Source organism: Toxorhynchites rutilus, chromosome 3 (assembly GCF_029784135.1).
Source record: "Toxorhynchites rutilus septentrionalis strain SRP chromosome 3, ASM2978413v1, whole genome shotgun sequence".
Taxonomy (NCBI): Eukaryota; Metazoa; Arthropoda; class Insecta; order Diptera; family Culicidae; genus Toxorhynchites; species Toxorhynchites rutilus.
This window is the reverse complement of record NC_073746.1, coordinates 89,619,804-89,641,530: the sequence shown is the minus strand read 5'-3', so window position 1 is coordinate 89,641,530 and position 21,727 is coordinate 89,619,804. Positions and strand designations below refer to the sequence as shown.

At 37.8% G+C, this 21,727-nt stretch overlaps 1 protein-coding gene across 2 annotated transcripts in view; it reads left to right on the top strand.

Moving 5' to 3' along the window:
- LOC129777142 (1-phosphatidylinositol 4,5-bisphosphate phosphodiesterase classes I and II) overlaps positions 1 to 21,727 on the top strand; it is a 339,666-nt gene that overhangs the window by 270,266 nt on the left and 47,673 nt on the right. For both annotated transcript variants that reach the window (XM_055783222.1, XM_055783221.1), the window contains exons 7-10: positions 478 to 675; positions 904 to 1,086; positions 1,193 to 1,373; positions 15,791 to 16,160. In XM_055783222.1, coding sequence (XP_055639197.1) covers positions 478 to 675; positions 904 to 1,086; positions 1,193 to 1,373; positions 15,791 to 16,160 — 932 coding nt within the window. The remainder of the gene's footprint in view (positions 1 to 477; positions 676 to 903; positions 1,087 to 1,192; positions 1,374 to 15,790; positions 16,161 to 21,727) is intronic.

Sequence of the window (21,727 nt, the reverse complement as noted above, 5' to 3'; positions counted from 1 at the left end):
CAATTTAATTTTCCAGCTTGAACGATTCGTATTTGAATTGCGATTAAAGTAATAATATCTTCAGGGTGGAACTTTAAAATTTCCCAGTTAAGGCAGCCAGTTAATATACCAAGATGTTTATCCCGAGAGCTACGTTCTGGAAGCGACAAGAACCGATAAAAGGGCTTGAGAAGATATAGATTATGTATACATAAATTCCACTTCTTGACAGTGATTGATTCCGCTTGTTGATATAAACTCTGAAGTGGGGATCTCCGTCCCAATTCTTTTTCCGTCACAACCATACCCGGGACGATACCACAATGGCGCAGATAGTAATTTGTACCTACACCCGGACCCACATTGACACCCGGAGGGGCACATTAATCCCCGCACTCTCTCGAGAGATGATTGATTTGAAAGCCTTGCTTAGGTCGTTGCTAAGTGTCCGTGATTTGCGGCGATATTAAATAACTTTTCGACTTTCCCTTCCCGTAGCGTCGGAACATCCAAGCGGCGGCTGATGTCCACGTCACAGCTGGTCGATTTTTTAAACAAGACACAGCGTGACCCGAGGCTTAATGAAATTTTACATCCGTACGCAAACACGGCCCGGGCACGGGATCTGATCCAGGAGTATGAGCCCAACAAATTCAACGCCCAGAAGGGACAGCTCAGCTTTGATGGCTTTCTGAGGTGAGTAAGGATTTTGTTTCCCCTCCCGGCTCCGATTGGCGTTGCCACCGTCAGTTTGGTGGTGGGAGACGAGGAAAGTTTTTCCTGTGGGTTAACCTGCTAACAAAGGATATCGGATGAGCAATTGACATCGTTGATGTGGAAAATGAAACCGTCGTTCGTCGACATCATGCCGCGTTAGTTCTATTTTTTTACTTTGTCTCTAAATAGGGGTTTCATTATTTGTAGGTACTTAATGTCGGAGGATAATCCAATCATGGCACCGAGCAAATTGGATCTATGCGATGACATGGAGCAACCAATGTCACACTATTTCATCAACTCATCGCACAATACCTACCTGACCGGGCACCAGCTGACGGGAAAAAGTTCGGTGGAAATCTACCGTCAGAGTTTGCTGGCAGGATGCAGGTTAGTAGAAAGCCTCGCCCAAACATCAAGTTATTTTAAGCTTACAATACCAACTCGATTTACTTGTTCAGTAATGTGCACTGAGAACGTCTATTTTCACCCGCAGATGCGTTGAGCTCGATTTTTGGAACGGCCGCACTGAGGAGCCGGTGATTGTTCACGGCTACACCTTCGTTCCGGAGATCTGCGCCAAAGACGTACTAGAAGCAATAGCTGAAACAGCGTTTAAGACATCCGAATTTCCTGTGATATTAAGTTTTGAGAACCACTGTAACCCAAGGCAGCAGGTTAGTAGGGATTGAGTTCATAGAGCGAAGGCTTCGCTTTCCAGCATTTTGTGGAGTCGCGTGGTTGTTTGTTGGATATTGCGGCTCCATTTTTTTTCGTAGAGTCTTTCCTCGTTCTGGGCAGTAAGGTAAATGGGGTGATTTGAACCATTCCTTTATTTCGAAAAGTACGGCTAAAATCGATTTTTTTTATAATGTCATCTCCTTTAATTGTTGAACCGTATGTACCTAACCTAAAAAAACTTTTGAAAAAAATTGAGGGGAAACGGTAGCATGAACAAAGCAAGCATTTGATTGTAAGGAAATGTATGTTTTTCGATCGTGGTTTGAAGGGTTTTTTCCGCTGATTAAACTAACTTTTCGTGTATTGTGCAGTAAAGTTCTGTTCGCCTAGAGAAGAAAAATAAGTTGATGCAACGAAACTGTAAGTTCGACAACAATGAATGAAATTAATTGCATTTTAATCTTTGCATTTTGTGTAGGGTGAATGGTCTTGCTTATGGCCAAGACCAGTGATGGTAAAAAATCACATTCAACGATCAATGAATAAGTATATCCCTCTAGTCGGATGTTTTTAAATCACCCCCAGCAGGCGATGCTCTTTTATTCTCCATATGTACACAGAGAGAATACTTGGAACGGTGAGCTACCAAGATCTCAAAAAAGCAATATGAAAGAGGAATCCCCACTGCAAGCACTCTCGGAGCATTACTTCTACTACTCAAGGTTTGTCTTGAGTGCAAGCCACAAACGATTAATCCCATCCCAAAGAGCGGATGATGAGTTCTTGATCGGAAAGTGTAACAAGAGACGATCAACTGAAATCTTACGACACTCGTCGAGGGATTTTTAATTCTCTATTGCACTGACCGCAGTGAGTGGCTGACTCAGTCTCGTGTCGATTTTATTATGCTGTCGTCTCCCGCCCGATAAACAGCAGACGGGAAATGGATGCAATTGATTAATTTTATTACCATCAGATTTGGGCGAATCTCATCCCGCCCAAAATCGTTTTTTAGATTCCAATAATTCTAAACATTCACATTTCTCTTCAAATATTTTTTCTAATAATAATTCAATTAGTGATTTCACGAAACACTTTTCGAATTCAATGGAATTTAAGACCCTTTTTTATTTTGTAGATAAAACGGATCACATATTTGATTAATTCAATTCTGTGTGGTTACGTTTTTCGTTGCAAATAAATGTAATGAATTAGTATGGGCATATGTTATTCATATATCGTGGACTTCCGACATATGTGGCAGTAGATTTATTGAACGACAAATGTTTTTTTTCATATCCCTTCAAACTTGTTGCATCTCTTGAGTGTACATACTGCTTTGTCCGCAGATTTGTTTGGTTGAATCTGGTTAATTTCAGGTATTCAATCTCCATATTGTCGAATAAATACTGTTGGAACAATCGGTATCGCAGAAAATGATTATCAACATCCTACCTAATCATCAAACGGTATGCGAAGATTTCAAGTGAACTGACGACATTGGAATATATGCTTTGTGAGGACCACACAATTATTATCAGATCGAATAAACGTCCGACTGGAATTCATAAACATCAATTTAATGTTCCCAAGATAAATTTATCCTTTGAAGGTCGTTAACCTTCCTAAAGATGATCAGATGTAATATATTCCAATGTCGTCTGGAATAACCGAACCAACACCTTGTGTTCGTGATGTTGTTTTTGCTATTGTTCTGATGTTTCATAACACGGCACTCTATTGATTATTCGCCGAAAATGGATAAAAAATATCCTTGAGGTTAGCCTACGGTATGATGAGCCAGTCTCAGGATAAGAGAACATTTTAAAATAAAGCTTAATTTTTTTTAATGAATCAGTAGTAAAACAAAACGTTAAAACGTTTCTCAGCTTTGTGATAGCAGATAATCATTACCCATTTGAGTTGTATGAGTATTCCCCCCACAAATTGTGGATAGTCTATCTGCATACAAATTATGTAGAGTTCCACAGTCCTAAAATTTAATGAGTAAATATTTACGTGCTTACACAAAAAACAAATGTTGACATATTTGCGCTAATTTATGTTTTTGATTAATTCAAGGTAATTAAGGTCTTTTCTAGCCACAAGTTTACTCGGGCCCGAAAGGAGTGTTCTGTATTTGTGCTGGCGGAAAAATATATCTCGCAAGACCTCGTGTTCGATATCGTAATAGCCTTGGCCAATAACGCATTTACATTAACTCATAAAATTAGTGATTTGAGGGGGATTATTGTTTGTAGTCTCTTGTAGATGAATTTAAACACCATCTGAGAAATCCTCTGTGGAACATTAAACATTAATGTCGTCCTATCTGCTGTAGCGCATTTTTTCCTCACATAATTTCATCGAAGTAAACGCGCTCGGAGAGCAAAATTGAACTCCCGGACGAGAGAGCCAGAATCGTAAAGTGTACGTCATAGAGATACTCATTCCCATGGAGCAAATTCTTATTAGGAGTTGTAAACAGAACGAGGAAGGAGAGTAACTCAATTATTCGAACTAGTTTCAGTCTAGCAATGCTTTGGTCAACTCAGAGTTACCAAGAGAAAATCATTTGGTTATGATGGGAGAGGATTAATAGTTAGTCGCAGTTTGCACAGATTACGATCTGTGCAGTTTGCGATTAATCGTAAATCTCATCATGCACCCTTGTTTTCCATCCTTGGCCAACACCACTGTTATCGATCCCAGAACACTGTTACTGATTGTAATATTATCCTAAATTACTTTACATAAACATAAGTATGTTTTTTTTTCGGATGAAACACGCACATGACCAAATTACCCCGCATCAAATTTGAATGTCCAAAAATCATCATCTCAATCATCATTTGAAATATGACTTATTCCAAGAAAAAATGTAATCTTCCATCATTAAAGTGAATGTTCCACTACTATATCCTGTACTAAATTGTCTCATCTTTCAAATGGAAGCAACAGAATGGCTATTGTAGAGCCAGTTTGAGGCCACAAAGTCCGAAACGATAAAAAGTTCTATTATTCTGTCGTTGTTGAAGTTCGAAAATATGCGTAGAGGATTTTTTTTTCATCCAATATGATCGTCTATCACCTCCTCAGAGATTCTGGATAAATTTATTCTTTCATGTGAGAAAGTTGTTTTCTGACTTTAAGGTGATAAATCAAACATTAAATTCTTCTTTTATATTCAAAAACCGTAAAATTTACTCGATTATATAGAGGAAATCCGAGACTGTGTATAGTCGAGTCCTCCCTGTATTACTAAGTACTAAATCCAAAGTTTAAATCAAATTCTGGATGAATATTTTAAGAAAACTGATAGAGTTCAATTAGAATATTTGTTACTTGCTGGTAGCATCATACTTCGGAATAAGAACATACGATGGTCACTGCCACCTCAGTTTCAAACTGTTTTGTAATTTTGGAGTGCAAAAATGATGAATGTCATGAAAAACAGAAAACCATTGCTTTTCTCTATTCAATGTACCGTTCTGAATCATATCTCGGACACTTTGTTCTAATATCTTGAAATGCTTAATGCACTGATGATATAACTATAAAATTAATATCACAATTGCTTCTTCAGAGTAATCCCTTGGTTTCAGTATCACTTCATTTGAGAATTACATTTGAATTATTACTTAGTAGGAAAAAATCCATTCAAAATCCAAAATCCACTCATTATCGTTTGTGTTTGACGTTTGCTTAGCGTGAGCACGTAGAATTTACCCCTTCATCAATATTTAAATTTCTCTCGTGTTCATCAGTTCTCATCATCGTTATCAGGTTACTGTGATTGCTTGGTAAGTGATTCGCAGTTGACTATAAAGTATAATTAAGTGTAATGGAATTTTCGTTCAAAAAATTACAAAATAAAGTGTCCGAAATTGGAATTCAATCTGTCCGTAATTTGATTTTTTTTATAAATGGTCTTATTCGCTTCATAAATATAAATGATCTTATTCGCTTCACTTGAAAAGCATTTTATTCGATGATTTTTTATGTTTTCAATCAAATAGGTACTAAAGTAGAAAGCTTAAAAGCATATTGAATTAATTTATTAAAAATATCAATCAAATAATTCCTGTGCATAAAGTTGAGATCTGTTTTCTGCATCATATGCCTTAAGCGTCCGAAATATGATTCAGAACGGTATTTCATTAACACAACTGACATGTTTGATTTCTTCAAAGCTAAATTTAAAGTAAAAGTTGTAATATATTTTTGTCGTAAAGTAAAAAACGAAAAAAAGAAAATCAATATTAATTTCGTCGTTGTCATTCAATCGAGGAGTATTCAAATCGGTATTCAAAATTTGAAACATAGCCATATTACATCCTTTATTTACGGACTTGCAAATGTTTTTGTTGCTCTTCATTTCTTTTGCCATTGAACCGAATACATCCAGATACGTGTGGGACCGATTACGTGTAATGTTGTAATGACGCTCCTGAAAGACTAATTTTTTTGTTTGAGCACACGTTCTGCGATGTCATGACAATGCATGCGTTTTGGTCTGGCAATAGTCAAGGCTGTATCGGTGTTACTAATGATAGCGTCTCGCAGGTGAATGTATTCTTCCTCATGCCGCTTCCGTTGATTTTGTGGTAAGAACCGCAATCGTTGGCTCGTTGATCTCTGCCTGTAGGTTGACCGAGTATTGTTGGCACAGTTCACGACATCCTAGATTAACGTTGTCTTGGCCGCGTCTAAACATCGAACGTCTCACATAAAAATCTATCGATCCCACTCTCTTGTTTGTCTCTGCTAACCACATGTTGATAAATATCCAAAATGAGTTCAAAATCACCTACCATGATTTCTGTCTTCAACAACATGCACATTGTATCTAATCTAGGGTGCCAATGAATATGGTTATCTCGAATTTCAAAAGTTACCCCATAAAAAATGTTGAGTTATGCAAAATATTAGCTCATTCGAATTTCAATTATTAGTGTCGCAGACGGTAAAATTTGAGTTCTTAAAAAACGAAAGATCACCGAAAATCGGGCTTTTCAAAAAAAAGTTATAGGAGGGTTGTGTCCGAGACACGACCGCATAGTTGACGTAGAATTCCGTAAGGCTATCTGTTGACTTTGCATATGTTTGAAGAATTACTTGAGCTTGAGCTTGGGTAGACTGTACAATTCGTAGTTGCTCTCCGTGATTGACCTGAACCAACCAAATTGCACACAGAACACTCAGAATGACGCTTGGGACTAGCAAATCATTCTCGTTGTGCAATTTTCGGTGATTCGAGCTTTAAATGGTCAATAATGACGCCGGCCACGTCCTTACAGACACCAGGGGAAGGGAAGGAATGTTAGTATGATATTCGCCGCCCAAAGGCCAGAAGGGTCGCCTCTATAGCGTGGTTCCCTAGCGTTTATCATGGGAGGGATAGTTGTTAGTGGGGAGAGGTAAGAATCAGGATTCACTGAGGTGATGTGATTATGTGAAAGCGAACAATCGACGGAACGAGAAAATGAAATTTCGAAAATCCTATGTGTCTCAACGCGCGGCAGAAATTATCTCTAGGTATCCTGAGAAGGAAAACCTGCAAAATTGATTGGACCGACTATATATTCTATTATTTATTGCATTTTTATTGAAATCCAATCGTGACGGCGGAGAGTTTTCTTTGGGAAACCTGAGAAAGTAACCGAGAGAACAGCTCCAAAACTAATAATTCTAAATTCATCACGCGTCTTCTTTATCGACCACCAATCCCGACGATGAAGAGTTGTCTTTGGGAAACCTGAGAAGGTAACCGAAGTCACGAGTACTATTTATAGAACTCCAATAACGATGGCGGAAAACTGTAGATTTCAAATATCATTTCCTGAAGCTGAAATTTGTAGTCTCAAACTTCAGATTGAAAATTGAAATATCGAATTCCGAATACCAAATCTAAAATACTCAATTTCGAATTTTCAATCCTTTAAATTTTATATTTAAAGCCTATGTTTTAATTATAAATTTAATTAAAAAAATTAATTTAATAAATCATAAATTTTTTTAATTTCAAGTTCTAATTCCGAAATTTCATTATCTCACAATCTATTCTTGCCCATCTTGCATTGTGCTCCCCAAGGGTTCGGCAAGTGAGCCAGCAGCTACCACATTTACAAACATTTTCTATCTCACTCTCATTCTCAAATAGTTCCCTCTCCGGAAAAGCTGCCAGTCCTTCCTTAAGAGAATCACATTCATTAATTCTAATTAGATTCCTGATGGAGCTGAAGAAAAGATGAAAAACAGAGAGACACTGGTGCTATTCGATTATAAGCTCTAAAGAAGTTAAGTAGGATTAATGTATGGATATAAAAAGAAGTAATATTATACAAAGAGTAATAAAGAACTTAGCTGGGATCGTTGTCAACTAATCATGCCTGCAATCCACCCTATAGTGATACCTGCACTACCGAACACACAGGCACATACTTCGCCCTAGCAAAGTTAAAAAAAAGAACACACACACATACACACAAATGGAAACAGTCCGATAAAGCCAAACGAAATCTTCGCGTCTTCGCATCACAAACAATTGCTTTATTCGGAGATCACTAACTTTTAACTGCTTCAGTGAATCCTAAACACACTCGCGAATTTATGGCCAACCGCTAGAATCATACTCAACGATCAGCAGAGAAAAACGCGTTCGAACATGTCTGACGAAGCTAGAAGAACCAAACGAGGAGCGAAGAAAAAATGCGTCCTTTCCCGACGACTGCCCGATCGAATCTCTCATTGGATATGTTTGAAGAATTACATCGTTAAACTCTTTGATAATGATTTCGTGGCCCTAAAATGGCAATTTTGTTTGGTTTTTGGGTATTGTTTGTTCACTCCACCAGTGTTTACCAAGTGATGATGATAGAAGTATGGTAAATAGTCGTTTGGTGGTGCTTATCAGATAGAAGATGCCGAAGTGGAATGAGATATGTATATGCGAAGGTTTTAGGGGACACGAAACGTTTCTATGGTGAATAAACACTCCTCCCCTCTCTCTGAAGGAGTTTACTGTTTACTGCCGGGGGGGGGGGGGTTTACTGCCATACAAATGAAGCATACATTTCTGCATAATTTAAGACCTAATCAATCACACGGAACCAAATTTGGCAAGGTTTTAGGGTGCAATCAATGATTTTATGGTGGTTCGACACTCCTCTCCCCTCTCTTAAGGGCGGCTCTCATACAAATGAAACACAAATTTCTGCATAAATCGAGAACTAATCAAGCAAATTGAGACATATATGGCATGTGGAGGTTTTAGGGGGCACGAAATGTTTCATGGTTCGACACACCTACCCCCTCTCTAAGAGCATTGGAGCTGCTGGACACATGAATGTGCACTTAGTAAAAAACAGTGGATGTGATGACGAAACATAAATTTTGGGCGAGACGAAGTTTGCCGGGTCAGCTAGTATAAGATAATTACCAATACCGAACGCAATTATCAATTTTTTTTTTTTTTTTTAATTTAAATCGTTTATTTTTACAGGCTCAGTTACATAGGTTTAAAGGAGCCGAACTCCTTACTGTATTGTTACTAGTATATATACATTTTTCCTTAATTCTAATGTTAATAATATAGGAAACCGATTACTCGCGGTCAACTCGAGTTTAGAAGGGTGACATATTTTCTTCAGGAAAAGGAGGGGATATGAGGATATGTTGACATTGATCACACTCACACTCTCAATCACACTCTCAATCACACTCATCACACTCAATTCTTAAACCTATCTTATATCTAATATGTATTTACATTTCATCTTATTCTTAAGAAGGGATCCGATCTCTCACAAAGGAAAAGGAAAAGGAAAAACTAAGGGTATAAGGACAATCACACACGAAGATCGATAGCTTTAAGGAATACATATATTTGGGACATGTAATCAAGGTCTAACCGAGCCAACACGTCTCTCACCGGCACATTGGGCTGCCTTCCTCGGGCCCGAAGGGTGACTACTAAATTCGATCTGGCGGCAAGATACAGCTCGCACGACCAAACAACGTGCTCGATGTCGTGGTAACCTTGGCCACAAACACAAAGATTGTTGTCGGCAAGATTAATACGAAAGAGTAGCGCATCTAACGAACAGTGATTGGACATGAGTCGGGAGAAGGTGCGAATAAAGTCCCGGCTCAAGTCCAGACTTTTGAACCATGGTTTGAGGCTAACCTTAGGGATAATCGAGTGGAGCCACCGGCCCAATTCATCTTCGTTCCATTTGCGTTGCCAGTTAACTATGGTATTTTTGCGGACTAAAGAATAAAATTCATTGAAGGCGATTTGACGCTGATAAATATCGCCTTCAATTGCACCTACCTTTGCTAATGAGTCAGCCCTCTCATTACCCAGAATTGAGCAATGTGAAGGGACCCAGACAAAGGTAATGACATAACAGCGTCTGGATAAAGCACTCAAAATTTCTCGTATTCTCTCAAGGAAGTACGGCGAGTGCTTTTCCGGCCTCACTGAACGGATAGCTTCGACAGAGCTAAGACTATCCGTTACAATGTAATAGTGTTCAACAGGTCGTGAGGAGACGCTGTCCAGCGCCCAGTGTATCGCTGCCAATTCAGCAATATACACTGAGCAAGGATTCTGAAGACTGTGTGAGGTGCTAAAAAATTCGTTGAACACTCCAAATCCTGTGGACTCATTCATAGAGGACCCATCAGTAAAGTACATATTATCACAATTGATATCCCCATACTTTGCATCGAAGATCGTTGGAACGATCCTCGATCGAAGATAATCTGATGTTCCATGGATATCCTGCTTCATGGACAGATCAAAATGCACAGAGGAATTGATGTAGTCAGGAAAACAAACACGGTTGGGAATATACGAAGAAGGATCAACCTGCATGGAGACGAATTCATGATATGAGCTCATGAATCCAGAATGAAAATTTAGCTCGATCAGCTGCTCAAAATTTCCGATCACCAATGGGTTCATAACCTTACACCGGATGAGGAACCGAAGAGATAATAAATTGAAGCGATCTTTTAGTGGGAGTAGGCCTGCCAAAACCTCGAGACTCATGGTATGCGTTGAGGGCATACATCCCAACGCGATACGGAGACAAAGATACTGAATTCGCTCGAGTTTAATGAGGTGTGTTTTGGCAGCTGATTGAAAACAGAAACTGCCATACTCCATCACTGAGAGAATAGTTGTTCGATACAACATTATAAGATCTTCGGGATGGGCTCCCCACCAGGTGCCGGTAATTGTACGGAGAAAGTTTATTCTTTGTTGACATTTTTTACTCAGATACCTAATATGGGCCCCCCAAGTACATTTAGAGTCGAACCAGACCCCAAGATACTTGAATGACATAGCATGAGTGATCGGTTTACCCAAAAGTTGAAGCTTTGGTTTTGCTGGTTTATGCTTCCTAGAAAAAACCACCATCTCTGTTTTCTCCGTGGAGAATTCGATCCCTAGCCCAATGGCCCAGGTTGAAAAATTGTTCAAAGTATCTTGTAAGGATTCTTGCAGGTCGGATTCATTTGATCCTACGACAGACACCACTCCATCATCTGCAAGTTGTCTTAGGCTGCAATTTTGTGTAAGGCAATTGTCAATGTCGCTTACGTAGAAGTTGTACAAAAGGGGGCTTAAACATGAGCCCTGGGGGAGTCCCATGTAAGAGACCCGACTTACTGCCGAATCTCCGTGAGAAAAGTTCAAATGTTTCTCACAAAGCAAGTTATATAACATATTATTCAATAGAGGCGGCAGACCCCGAGATTGTAATTTGTCTGACAAAACCTCTATTGAAACAGAATCAAAGGCCCCCTTTATGTCCAAGAATACTGAAGCCATTTGTTTTTTTTCGGCGTAAGCCAGTTGAATTTCTGAAGAAAGCAACGCAAGACAATCATTCGTCCCCTTGCCCCTGCGGAACCCATATTGTGTATCTGAGAGTAGGCCATTCGTTTCAACCCATCGATCAAGGCGAAACAAGATAATTTTCTCCAACAATTTCCGTATACAAGACAGCATTGCTATTGGGCGGTACGAATTGAAGTCGGACGCGGGTTTTCCGGGTTTTTGAATAGCTATAACTCGTACTTGTCTCCAATCATCTGGAACAATATTATGCTCCAGAAACCGATTGAATAAATTCAACAAGCGATGTTTCGCCACATCAGGGAGATTTTTCAGCAAGTTGAACTTAATTCTATCCGATCCCGGAGCAGAATTGTTACATGAAAGGAGAGCAAGAGAGAATTCTACCATCGAAAACTCGGAATCAAGATCGCACCTATCTTGTGGTATATCTCGAATAATTCTTTGCACTGGAGCGGAATCGGGACAAACCTTTCGTGCAAAATTAAAAATCCATCGATGTGAATATTCCTCGCTTTCATTGGATGAAGAGCGATTTCTCATGTTTCGAGCCACTTTCCATAATTTTTTCATTGACGTTTCTCGTGACAAACCTCCCACGAAATTTCGCCAATAAGCACGTTTTTTCCCTTTGATCAAGTTTTTAAATTGATTTTCAAGGTCCAAATACTTCTGAAAATTTTCAGGGGTTCCACGTTTCCGAAAAGCTTTAAATGCATTCGATTTATCTCCATAAAGCTTGGAACACTGGCCATCCCACCATGGATTGGGAGGCCTTCGACGAATAGTGGAACCTGGGATGGGTTTCGTTTGAGCGCGAACCGCGCTGTCATAGATCAAACGAGAAATGAAGTTATACTCCTCCAATGGAGGCAAACCATCTCTGGAATTGATGGCTAGAGCAATCGCGTCCGCATATTTTTTCCAGTCAATGTGTCTTGTGAGGTCGTATGCCATGTTTATTGATTCAGAAGAATTCAACCCATTGGTGATAGAAATTTTGATTGGCAAGTGGTCACTACCGTTGGGATCCTGGATTACATTCCACTTGCAATCTAACGATAGTGAATTCGAGCAAAGCGAGAGGTCAAGAGCACTTGGTTTAGCAGGAGGTTTAGGTACACGTGTTGTTTCCCCAGTGTTCAAAACGGTCATATTGAAGCTGTTACAAAGGTCATATATCAACGATGAACGATTGTCGTCGTACTGTTCCCCCCAGGCAGTTCCGTGAGAGTTGAAGTCTCCCAATATTAATCGTGGCTCAGGAAGGAGTGAGCACATGTCAACAAGTTGCTTGCGGCTAACCGCAGCTCTCGGAGGCCAATACAAGCTGACTATACAGAGGTCTTTGCCTCTGATGTTTGCATGACAAGCAACAGCTTCGATCCCTCCAGTAGGTGGAAGGTCAATTCTAAAAAATGAGTGACACTTATTGATCCCCAATAGTACCCCTCCGTATCTGTCATCACGGTCCAAGCGTATTATATTAAAATCGTGGAAAGAGAGATCATTTTGAGAAGAGAGCCAGGTTTCGGATAGAGCAAAAACATCACAATTGAGTTTATGAATTAGAAATTTGAATGTATCCAATTTAGGGATAAGACTACGACAATTCCACTGTAAAACAGTGATATCTCCGACCTCTCTATTTAAATTAGACATCAAGAGAGATAATCATTGCAAGGAGGGGCCATGTTTGCATCAATTGCTGCAAAATTGTCTTTAGTACTGGAAGCATTGCGGTGACAATGGTTCTGATGGAGTCGGAAACATTAAAACACGTGAAGATTTGATCCACAAGGTCAGACAACTTTATAAATCCCGATTGGGAAGTTGAACTTGACGGAAAAACAGGGACAGTTGATTATCAATTTTTCTCATCAGTTAAAACATTTTACTTTAATATAAAGAAAACATATTTCAAATGGAAAAGGTTATTTTGTTTTATAATTTTCACTTTCTGAGTGTTTATTGAACCCAATTCGAATTTTAATTGGACTAATATTGGACACCTAATACTATTTGTACAGCATATGAGAAATCATTTTCTCGAATATTTCTTCACTTTTCCAATTTTGAACTTTCCTTGGGTGAAAATAAACACAACAAAATAGACAGCTCAAACCAAACGACTCGTTCTCGAGCGGGAACATACTTTTATGGAAATTGCAATAAATCGTTTTATATATCAAGTTATTTTTAACACAACTGCTACCATATACAATTTTACAATTACACTTGTGCTAAATTTTTCACAATACACGATAGGTCATTGATATGAAATTTCACGAAGCAACCAACATTAAAGTTCCAAACTTCAATTTTATTTGCTAGTATGAATCGTGTCACTTACCCTACTTGCAATATAAAATGCCCCCGATTTTCATATTTTCGCAATGCCGATTTCCCTCGGGCACCTTTGATTTGATGTCTTTGTTAGGGAATACATTTCGGTAGGAACAAAAATCCCCCCTACTTTCATGTATTTGCAATGTCAATTTCCCCCAGGCAGCTTCGTTTGGATGTCTCTGTTAGGGAATACACTTCGGTAGGAGCAAAAGTTCCTCCTACTTTTATGTATTTGCAATGCCGGATTCCCCCAAGTAGCTTGGTTTTGATGTCTCTGTTAGGGACCAGCCGCATGTGTCGTCAGTTTTGACCAATCAGAAGTGGGTATTTCCGTTAAGATAGGGGTGAGATTTTTCAATTGTTCAATAGTTAGTTTCATGACATATATTATTGCCTTCAAAATAAAAAAAGGTTATGTAATGCCGAAATCGATTGACGAAAAAATTTCATCAATCCATCATGAAATGATTGAACAATAAGCGTTTGAAATTGGACAATTTTCACGATATGCTCGATTTTAGATTTTCAATTTGTACCCCAATATTTTCCCGAAAGACGTAATCCTACGTCAAAAGATACATCTAAAACTTCACAATGTGAGGTTCGGTACTTGTAAGCAATTAATATTACGGTAGAGAGATTTAACCGAAGATCTATATTTTTTGCGAAAAAATGAAGAGATTCGAGCCAACAAAGCACTATTTGATGAAACGTTGCTTTTCGTGTGTAATTACTTTCAGCCTTTAGGCTGGTTCGTCACTCGGACTACGGCTTTACTTCCACTCCGAAAAAAACAATGCCGGGAGTGAGAATTGAACTCGTGACCTTTAGCGTGGGAGGTACGGATGTCAGCCACTATGACATATCGCTTCCACATCGAAGAATTGTTGATACGGTGAGTTTGCGAATGGTTCCGACGCTTCGGAAGTACGAGGGTCGTTCAAAAAATAAGTTTCGGTGCCACAGAAATCGCGGAAAAATAAAGTTAGGACAAAAAACAAGGTGATTTTCGTAATCTACGTTTTATTTTCTATTTTTATACATAATCGCCGTAACGTTCGAGGCATTTTTCATAGCGTGGCACGAGTTTTTCTATTCCGAGCGCGAAGTGCGTAGCGTCCAACTTTTTGAAGTACGATGTAACTGCGTCACGAATTTCTTCAGTGTTATTGAATCGTTGACCGCCGAACGCCTGTTTCATAATTTTTTTCACAGATGATGGACGAATGCTGTGAAGATTCCAACAATTGTTCTACACTAGTCGACGAGGGGTACCAAGCGTCCCATAGGTAAAATCATCATGGGAGCTCGAACACTGCTTATTTATTTAAGCCAACCATTTGAGGAGAAGCGTCCGCATAATGTGTCAAGACACAATGAGGAGATTTTACGGCAAGACATCACACGGTCACATGTTGCTCAAGTCGTTAGAATTTATCTGAAAAAAACACCTCAAGTGGTACCTCCTATCTCACCCGTCACATTCTCCGGATAGCACCTCTACCGTATATTATCTGTTCCGATCAATATGACCTAGTTGAGTAGCACTTCCATTTTTATTAAGAGACAAAAAAAAAGTATAGATTCGGGAAACACTTCGAAAGACCAACAATTATTTGGACAAGGAAGCCGTTTGCTGGAAGAGAGATGAGAGAAGGTTGCAGATAGCAACAGGCAATTTTTTCAATAATAATGCCAAGAAATCTATAATTTTGACAAGAAATAATATTAATTTAAAATTTAAACCAGAAGTATCAGACTGACACACTGTTCAAAAAGAACCATGTGATCAATGCACAGGAAACAAACATTGTATACAGCAATTGTATAGAACAACCAAGTCACAAACGCACATTTCGGCTGTTTATATTATATTCATGTGGTTTGGATCTGATCTAGTCTGGTTGTGAATGATCCAAATCTGTCCAAGCAGACAGCAAGGACGAGAAACAGGATTTTTACAATTTTTTGTTAAATCATTTGTTCCATGGTTTCAAAGATGACAGTGTTTTCCTATGACACCGTTTCTGTCACAGTTACTCAGAACCAATAGATTTATTCTATACATACTGCTTGACCAGCGAAAAACGTGGAAAGACTGTATTCCTTTTGTAGAATTTTGAACGAACGAAAGCAAAAAAAACCGCTCACCGAATTTGATTTAATGATTTACGTCTTGTTTAATTCCCGCAGGCAAAGATAGCAAATTACTGTCGTGATATTTTTGGAGATATGTTACTAGATAGGCCCCTAGATTCTCATCCCCTCGAGCCCGGCACGGACCTTCCCCCGCCGTCGTTCCTGAAGCGGAAAATCATCATAAAGAATAAGAAAAAGCACCATCATCATCACCACCACCACAAGAAGGGCACCGCCAGCAGTCCGGCTGGGGGTGCACTGGCGAACAGCAATATGATTACCACCGCCAGCGCCAATAGTAATGTCAGCAATAACGTAAACACCATTTCCGCCACGTTCATGGCAACCGCAGCGGCCGGAACGGCAACCCTAATCACCACCAGCACTGGCAATCCTAGTCCTAATGCAGCAGCAGCAACAGCAGGTAGGAATTTGTGCCATTTCAGTTTGACTGTATGTATTTTTCTTGTTCTCTCTCTCTCTCGCCATGTGGCCATGGGCTGTTTTTAATGGCCAAGAAAATTACCTTCAAATGATCCTGCCACAGAGTGGGTACATATGTTGGCCCGAATACACTGGCGCTTGCGAACGCGGTGCACAAGTTTGGTGATTTGTGTGGATATAAAATCAATGTTAGTTGAATCTAACTTTGTTAGTTTATCTTTCATTTTCAACATTTTTTGTTTTAAGATTAAGATTTAAAATGGACGTGGTGTTATACTTTTGAAGAAATAGTTTATATGAGAGAATCGATGTTTATTTCAGAATAATCTTTAATCTCTGAATGTAAGAAGTACGAAATTATTGCCACACAGTCTATTACTAATAACAATAATAATAATAATCTCGGAATTATACCAAATTTGTACGGAATTTTTATGCAGAGATTGAGCACCGTTCACATAACAAAATATATCACAAGTAAAACTTATTTTAAAGGAGTTATTTCGGTTGCTTTCTTAGGTTATACAAACCTCCGCATCCGCGTATTGCATTCAATTTTCGGAATTTCTTTTCGTCTTGTGTCCAAAGTTACATAAGCACATGAAATGTGACAGTGATTCCCGATCCGCCATAGCCTATAACTGCGGCATTCCACCAATCAACATGAAATCATTTTTATTCCATATTTTTGTTTTAGCTGAAACTTTGCCAACTTGTTCGGCACTAGGTACGATGCCATTTTACGGTATTACACTCAAAATTAATTTTTAGCATATGTTTTGGAGGCCCAATTTATTACATTAGATGAGCCTAGAAATAACAGAAAATGTGCTGCTCTCAAATACTAGTATAGAATTTGTATAAGATATATGGTATAGCAATATAAGATCAATATCAGCTAGCGAAATAAGAAACGCATTGCAAATAAGCACGCTTTTCGCATACTTTGCCACATACACGGCCTAGACCGAAAAGGATATAGATTCACGTTTATGCTCTCCTTTGTACTCTAAGAAAACACTATCCAACTTCATTTTATACCGAGATGTAATATTATCACGCATTTATGCAACAACACCAGAGGCTTTATGGATATCCTGGTCGTGTAGAACAGCTTTGCATTTCAGCTGGCCTTGGTTCGATCGCCAATGACAACGTTTGAACGTTTTTTGGGTACAATCCCAAGCTGACGTTCAGTCTGAGAGAAAGAGATGTATACACTCATACATGCAAACATTGTAAGGCTTTTGAGAAAGGAGCTTTTATTTGTTTATTTCACCCTTCGGCACATGAAAAAGTATTTTTTTCCTGACAAAGATGAAGTGTTTTCTGCCAACGCTAGTTTGGTTGTAGTTTATTAAATACGGTCACGACTCATATTTGTAAAGGGCTCATGCAAAAATGGTATCATTTCAAAAAATTAACTATAAAGCCAAAAATGCCAAAAACGTGTTATTTAATCGAAATTGTGTCTTAGACAAAGTTATAGATTATAATTTGCGGCACGAGTAAAAGTACACACACAGTCTTTGACCGAAAATAAATGAAAATAAAGTTTGAGAAACAAACGTCTCAAAAAATACATGAAAAAATACAAAAATATAAAAAGGGATGAAATATATGAAATTGTTTGAATTTTCTGAAATTACACTGAAAGAAAAAGTGTTTTAAAAATTGAAAATCATTTTTCTAAAAAACGTTCATTTTTCAAAATTCTCATAACAATATATGAATAATCCATACCATTTACAACAATTCACCAATACATCGGAAGATGGGCACTTTTAAAGGAAAACGTTTTTCTAACAACAACTTGTTTGAGTCTTCTTTGAAATAGTGAAGATAGCGATAAAGTGCATTCGATAATGTTTTAGATCTCTTTAAAATATTTTCTTTCAAACTTTTTTCAAAGACGTCAACTTTCTATCTTTTACATTTTCTGGAATATACAGCATTTTTTGTATGGAGACTCCTGAAAAAATAACTCAACAATGATCAATCGACTGTCTCCGCTGTCCGGTGGTCTAACTGGATAATGGAGAACAGAAAGAATAATCTTACGCCTAAATGGCTACTGTGTAAATGTACCATATGCAATGGTCTAGAAGGAATATTGGTGAATGGCAACTGTGTAATGCAATGTGCTATAATTATAGATATGATAACCATGTGACATGTACACGATTAAAATTCGGCTCTGTTACAGCTAAAGTGCTAATGAGCCTCAAATAAATAAATGAGATAAAAAAAACTTTCTCTTTGTAGCAGTGCCCTTCTTCCGATGTTGACTTGTTGGTAATTTTATGAGCAGTTAATATAGTTCTTGTTTTCAATTTTTAGAAAACATGTTTTTGAGAAAAAATAATTTTAACTTTCAAAATAATTTTGTTGCGATGAAATTACTTTTTTTTAAATTTGTTTGATGTTTTTGATGGAATACTTAAACAATTTGCTATATTTCATTCTGTAACTGATATTTTGTAGGTCTAGTTTTTTAAAAATTTAAAAAATTAGAAAAAAATTCATAATTTCGAAAAAACTCTCATATCTAAAATACCTACAAAATGTTGGTTAAAGAATGAAATGTAGGATATAATTTATGTTTTCATTATTAATAATCAAACAATTTTAAATGAAATCCTCTGAAAAAAATATTTTGAAAATTAATATTCATTTTTTTTATTCATATTCATACAGTGGTGGAAAAATATATAGAGGCATCGTTTTTTTTTTTGTATATGATTATTTAATTCAATGTTTTCGAACTAAAAGTATTAATATCTGTCTGATATAGCGAAATAAATCAATTACACTGCATTTCATTCATAAATCGATGATAGTTCTAGAAAAGAGAAATACAATGGCAAAACACAATGGAAATAATTATAAAAGCACTTTTTTGTAATGAAGATATACCTAACAGAGGTTTATTTTAAAACATCAATATTTTCTATTGCCTCCATTTTTTTTTCAAGACTTCAAACAATCGATTTTTCATTGAATAAACAAGTTTTCTTAGAACTCCATCGTCGATTTGTGCCTATTCCTGCTTTTTGGCTTGTTTCAGTCATTGTGAGTTATTCTGAAATTGACGTCCCTTCGATAAACGTTTCGGGACAGAATTCCCCAGAGGTTCTCAATCGGATTGAGATCCGGTAAGATAGCAGGCCAATTCAAAACAACGATATTGTGATTGGATCTTCGATGAATATCTGTACGATCCCGTTTTGAGATGACAGCTTTTCGAGTTCAAGTTTCACAAAATTGTCAATAACAGACAGTGAACGATTGATTTTTTTTCGGTGTAATTTTTAAAGAATTCCTACATTTCATCCTTTGAAGAGAATTCCGTACGTGTTATAGTTTTTAAGTTAGAAATTTTTGTGAAAAATGCGCAAATTTTAAAATGCCATAAAAAATAATTTTCCATTTTCCCACGATCAAATTTCTACCAGTTTTTGGAGACAATATGAGCTTATTAGTGGTCCCCATGGCCTAGCGGTAAGCGTTGCGCTAGCCAAAATGGGGGCTTCGGGTTCGATTCCCGTTCAGGTCAGAAATTCTATCGTCATAGATCGTTTTTCTGGCTTGCACTGGTAAAGGGGAATTGTCTAGGGTGTAGTGGGATGAGCATTGGGCATTGCCAGTCCCCAAGAAAAGCCATAAAAATCATGGAAACAGCTCCTCTAAGCGAATTGACGACGCTATAAGCCTCTTCGCCCAGTCCTGGTGGTACTCGGGACGTAAAGCAGCAGTATCACGATGGTCCTCCTGCGAGATAGTGGAGTTGTCGCAGGCCTTGCAAGCCGCACCACTAAAACACCGAGCAACGAACGATACACAAGAAAAATTGTGAATCAGGCCATGTAGTAAAGACGTTAAGCCAAACTAAATAAATAAAATGGGCTTTATTGTGTCAAAAATTTAGATTATACAAAAATATTGTTCATGAGATATTCCATTTTTGAACTTTAATTTAATTTTTTTTCGGCAGAATTCTTTTTTATTTCAATGTGTACTTTTTTCCAGAGCCACTAAATTATAACCTATAACTTTGCCTAAGACAAAGTTTCGACGTTAAAGTTTATTTTCTGAAATTACACCATTTTTGCATAAGCTCTTTTCAAAAATTAGTCGTGATCGTATTTTAAAAAAATAATACCGTAAAATGGCCAGTGTCGAACAGGTTGGCAAAGTTTCAGCTAAATCAAAAATATGAAATCAAAAAATTCTTCGAATATTCTGCTTGAATAGTGGAATGCCTCAGCTCTACTTTGATCAAAGCGTGAGCGCAAGCCAAGCGGCTGAAAATGTGGATAGTGTTTATGGTCTACAACACCCAATCAGGCGCAATTTTTGTTTTCATAAATTCCGTTCAACAATGTGAGTAATTGGTTTGATTCTCGGTAATTATTTATGAATATTAGCTGGATATTAGACAAAATATCATTTGAAATTACTTGAATAAGACTGAATACAAATAAAAGCTCGACGTGAAGGTGTCACCCGAGATAATGTAAAAACCATCATGAATATACAACGTCAAACACAAATGATCGTGATCGGTGTGAGCCTGTGCAAATAATGTCCGGTTCGATCGGATTGACGTATCGTGTTTCTTCCGGATCTGGCATTGGGATTTATTATCAATCGTTTTGGGAACGCTTCAATATCTCTTGAGATAGTTGAATTCGATTTTTCAACATTTTCCTTAAAGCACGTTGGAACATGTCCGGAGTTTCACGTTTGCGAAAAAAAAAGTTTTACATCTGTTCCGTAGATTCATTTCATTCTTAACAGCAAATAAATTCACAACTAAACAATTGATAGAATGCAAACAACGCAAAACGGTGACAATCAATGAACAATTTCGAGGAATTAGTGCGAAACTTCTAAACACGAATTGTTAAGTCAGTACTTTTATTTTCGTCAGAAAAATTATTCTTTCACATAAAATCACCAACATTAAACATCGCGTTCGCAATCGTTAAATACGCAGTTACCACAATCTTCACACAGTTCGTTTACTTCTATCAGCATATCGGAGCTCAATGGGTTGCGAGATACAATCTACAAGTGGAAACTGAGTACATTGGAATATGATAAACAGTTTCAGTAGTGTAAGCGAAGATAAACCTAGAGATTATATTTAAATAGGGTTATTCTGAAGGTTTTTCCGATTGGCCTGAATAGTTCAACTGAGAAAAAAATTAGATTCAGATCGTTGGAACACGATTAAGTCGTTACGGTTATAGCGTGATTCTTGATGGGGTCATATCATATGCCAACCACTGAAAAATAGCGTGCAAAACACATTTCAAAACCGCTATATTGCGATTGTATCTCTGTGGTTCATTTCAGCTGTCTCTTAAATCATCGTCGCTTGTGCAATCTGCGATTTAATTACAACCGTATCAAACCTTACCAGACCCCTTAGCAGTAAACAGATGCCAGCAAGGATAGCTCATAATCTGTTTTTTTCTTCTTTAATCTTTTTTCCCCGGTTTGCGATGTTGGTTTTTATTTCTCATTGCATCGCGACCATCC